General features: G+C 43.8%; 1 protein-coding gene across 6 annotated transcripts in view; it reads left to right on the top strand.

Annotated features, from left to right (window-relative positions):
- The first annotated feature begins 2,804 nt into the window (after positions 1–2,804).
- The window catches only part of LOC128601718 (mitogen-activated protein kinase kinase kinase kinase 4-like), a 61,336-nt gene continuing 59,753 nt past the window's right edge, over positions 2,805–4,387 (top strand). For 3 of the 6 annotated variants that reach the window (XM_053615038.1, XM_053615036.1, XM_053615035.1), the window contains exons 1-2: positions 2,805–3,290; positions 3,626–3,691. In XM_053615038.1, coding sequence (XP_053471013.1) covers positions 3,234–3,290; positions 3,626–3,691 — 123 coding nt within the window. In that variant the 5' untranslated portion in view covers positions 2,805–3,233. The remainder of the gene's footprint in view (positions 3,291–3,625; positions 3,692–4,387) is intronic. The other 3 variants (XM_053615041.1, XM_053615037.1, XM_053615040.1) reach the window with 2 other exon arrangements.

Below are 4,387 nucleotides of genomic sequence, written 5' to 3'. Positions count from 1 at the left end.
CATGTATTTGACTATATTCAAGGAATTTCCACTTGCTAAAATGTCATTTTTTGCAGTGCTAAAGACAGGAGAATTGACCTCAGATGGGACACTAGTCCATCACAAGCAACCATTCACATGCTTGTTTCAACCTAGCATAGCTAATCCCCCTCTCTGCAGGTTTTTTGGAGGCTGGAGGAAACCAGAGAACCCAGAGGAAACCCACAGGAACATGTGCAGGGCATGCAAAACTCTATACAGACAGTAACCCGTGCACAAAAACCAAGATCAAACCCAGGACCATGTGGTTGTGAGGTGCCACCCACTACCCACTAGGTCTTTCGATGTCACATATACAATTTTGTCCAGTTGACAATTTAAGCTTGATGAGGGATATGTAAATGAGGGGCATGAGCTGATACTACTGCAGATAAACAATCACTTTCTTGGCTTAAGTTTGGACTGGTAATCTCCCTGCTTAAGCGATAAATTCAACTCATCAGTTAATGACCACTGCAATGGACTGTCGGGGTGTGTTCTGGTCTTGTGCCCAATGTTTTTGAGCTAGGCTCCGGATCCACTGTAACCATGACCAGGAAAAACTGGCTCCTGAAGGTGACTGAACGACTGAGTTAATGATGATGATATGATTTAGAAAGGATGTTAGTTTAGGCAACGTCATCAAGGGATGCTGGATGTCTAGTACAACAGATGGACACCTCTGGCATCGACTGAGTGAGATCACCTTGCTGTATTTGTAACCGTCATTGGTTCAGCCAGCCAGAATGAAACGTCTGGACAAAAAGCTCCCCATGACATACACTACTGCGAAATTGAATAGCCATCTGGGAAGCTGACCAAACTTCATGCTGATTCGTCGTGTTGGCAAATAGCCTCCAGATTGATCTGGGACCATCACCTCACTGGGGGAGGGGCATGACTCCTTTCTGGGTGTTTGTCTTAGATTCTACCCACTTGGGCTCAGAGTAAAAGCATTTCATTTCATTGGACATTTATTGCATCCAATAGGAATCATCAATTCCAGTACAGGGGGAAGTATATTGGACTGCTCAAAGACACAGACACCGGTTATTTAAAAGGTTTATTAGGTGTGCTGGAGTGGGAAATCACCATACTGGACTGTACTCAGGTGTAACGTGTACATTGAACCCACATATCCTTGGAGTGATGCATCCAAAATGTTGGATTTAGCTACACAGGATAAGAAGGTGGTTCCCATTTGGAAAGAATTTTGCTAATGTTAACTGGCACACAACCTTAAAATAGCACATGTTTAATATACAATCTACAACACAGTGGTTTTAATTCAAAACAGAAGCATGAACAGAATATTCCTTAGTTGTTTTAATGACCCTAAAGCTACCTAGCTACACTACGAGCACGTAAATAGTTTGGTCTAATTAAAAGCCATTAACCAGTTACAGAATGGTATCTAATAGCTTTGTCACTGATACCACTGTCCATTATGTTCAAAGCAAGACTTAACACTGAGAAGCATGGCATGGCATCAAATTTTCAACATGTACAGTTTTACAAACGAGATATTGATCCTTGAAATCCTTCAACTATTTATGTTAAATGCAGAGCTCATAAATCTTGTTATTTAATTGTCCATCTTGCATGGACATGGATACGGATCAATTATATGCTCACATAGTACGGTCTGACTGACATACCCCAACATGGGTGCTCAGACTGTACATGAAGCAAGATCCCTACATGACAGTCCTCATCATTCATTCATCTTCAGTAACCACTTTAACCTGGTCAGGGTTACGTTGGATCCGGAGCCTATCCCGGGAACACTGGGCATGAGGTGGGAATACACTATGGATGGGATGGCAGTCCTTCGCAAGACACACGCATTAACATCTACCGGCATGTTTTTGAGAGATTGGAAGAAACTGGAGAACCCAGAGGAAACCCACGCTGGCATGGGAAGAACGTGCAAAACTCCTAGGGTTAGGGTTAGGATAGGATCAGATCACACATTGCCTAATTCTAAAAACTAAAAACACAACAGGGCATACTGTTATAGGAAAATAATGCATGACGGATTGATGTGATACAGGTTGGGTGAAGTGGAGCCCGAAGTGGTTTCTTTTCCTATGTGTTTTATTCCTCTTATATCACAGTGATTTGCCAACTTATACCATCCATTTTCCATACCACTTATCCTACATAGGGTTGTGGGGAGCCTTGAGCTTATCCTAGGGAACTCTGGGCACAGGGTGGTACAACCCATTGTAGGGCACAATCACACACACATTCACATTTGGGAAATGCCAATCAGCCTACAACGCATGTCTTTTGGACTGGGGGAGGAAACCAGAGTACCCGGAGAGAACCGGAGTACCCAGAGGAAACCGGAGTACCCGGAGGAAACCCCTGTAGCATGAGGAGAACATGCTTAGAGGAGTACGGCTTAAAACGTTCCGACTGCTAGCACTGGAGACTCCTTCCGTCAACGTCAAACAAACGTCTCCTTACACAAATCATCATATCAACCACGATATGCTTCTCGCTGTTACGATTAGACTTCAATTATGTGGAGTATCTATGACGTCATGGCCAATCTTTTTTTACTCTTCCTCCAGGACTCGATATAATTATAATCTCTGTCGTTAATTCTACATTTCTAACACGGTACACAATGCAAGCCTGGAGCCGAGCCAGCGGCCATCACGAATGTACCAGTGAGTTAAACAGGCGGATCTGTCAGACTGAGTGATTTATTAGCACACTGTAGCTCAACTGTAATCCGATTGTTTTCTTTGGCCACGCCCTTTAATTTCGACCACCCTGCGCTGATTACCCAGAACGCACGTGCGCGCGTCTCAGAGCGCGAGCGCCACTCTCGTGACTATATATATATTTTTGAGTGAAATGATTGTTTTACACTTATATTTGATTCGATGTTTTAATCTTAGGTAAAACCTGTGACTCTTTTGTGAGTAATTCGCGCAGTTCCCGGTCGCGTTGTCTTGACTAAGCCCTGCCCTTCCCTCGGTGTGAATCAGCGGACCGGCTTCCTGTGTGTGTGTTTGTTTCTTTCATGCACAATCGCTCTGCCACCTCAACATGGAGTAACCGTGTGTGTTTCTCACCTAAACGGCACCGGAATCAGCCGTTTGCTTCCTCGTGGCAGTCATATTTTGATCAGAAAAGACCGCGTGCAGCCACGGGATCGCTTCAGAGTGAAGACCAGACATTGTGTTTATATTCTTGAGAAGATGGCGAACGACTCTCCGGCTAAAAGTCTAGTCGATATCGACCTGTCGTCGTTGCGGGTGAGTATTCAGTGTCCATACAGCCACTTTAAACTCCTTTAAAGCTCGGAACACTTCATGTTTCTTTCCTTCCTGTGTAAACTACACTGAGCACACACCGTAGAAAGCTTTATTTTCAGTCTCAGAGTTCATCTCTCTCTCGCTCTCTCTCGCTCTCTTTTTTCCTTTGTTTGAAAACCCTTAGCTTGTTTGTGTGTTTTTGGAAATGAAGCGCAACAGCTGCTTTTCTCCTTTTATTTCAGTCTCACTTAATAACAACAATAATAATAATAATGTTTCCACAGTTTACATTGTGTTGTTTGTTTGTTTGTTTGTTTGTTTGTTTTCTCCTCAAGGACCCTGCTGGAATCTTCGAATTAGTGGAAGTGGTCGGAAATGGCACCTATGGACAAGTGTACAAGGTTGGACTCATTAAATATTAAATAATTAGTATTAGAGCGTTTCAGTGTGGTGGTTTTAATTGTTATTATTCTGAGCGTGTTTTAATTGTAGCTCGTGTTTTTTAAAACGGTTAGGGTGGAGCTGTTGTGGACAAAAGGCGTGTTTTAGTGAGAGAGCAGGTCTAATGGTGTGTTTTGTAGGCTGTAAGAAGGTGACTTTCACTGCGGGTACACTTCAGAGTTAGTGACCGAACTGGCTCGGAGTCCACTTCAGACAATGTGACTCGGTGTCTGGCTTTGTCTTTTGTCTCCAGCTGGAGGTTTCCTCTTCCGTCCACACGCCTGGACTGGACCCAAAACTCTCAGGTGTCACCTTGGTGCAAGCGTGCGTTTATTTCTCGTTTAGTTTACAATCATACAACTTTTTGTGTTTTGTTTGTTTGTTGTTGTGCGGAGAGAGAGAGGGGGGAAAGAAACAAAGCTAACAGGCTCTCAAACATGCAGCGCACGCTCTCCGTCTGGCTGCGCTTGCATGGGAGATGACGCCACTTCCGCTTTTGAAGCGAGCAAGGGAAGGAAAAGGAAGTTTGTCCCGACTGCCTTGGGCTGTGACATTTTTACTGTCCCGTTTATTATAGAAAAAAAAACCATTTATTTTTAGGAATATTGCTGTAGTCTTAAGGCAGTGAGCGCTCGTCGAGCGAAACACGCTACAGG

Source organism: Ictalurus furcatus, chromosome 26, assembly GCF_023375685.1.
Source record: "Ictalurus furcatus strain D&B chromosome 26, Billie_1.0, whole genome shotgun sequence".
NCBI lineage: Eukaryota > Metazoa > Chordata > Actinopteri > Siluriformes > Ictaluridae > Ictalurus > Ictalurus furcatus.
Note: the sequence above shows the minus strand (reverse complement) of the source record. Positions and strands in the feature narration are given on the sequence as shown.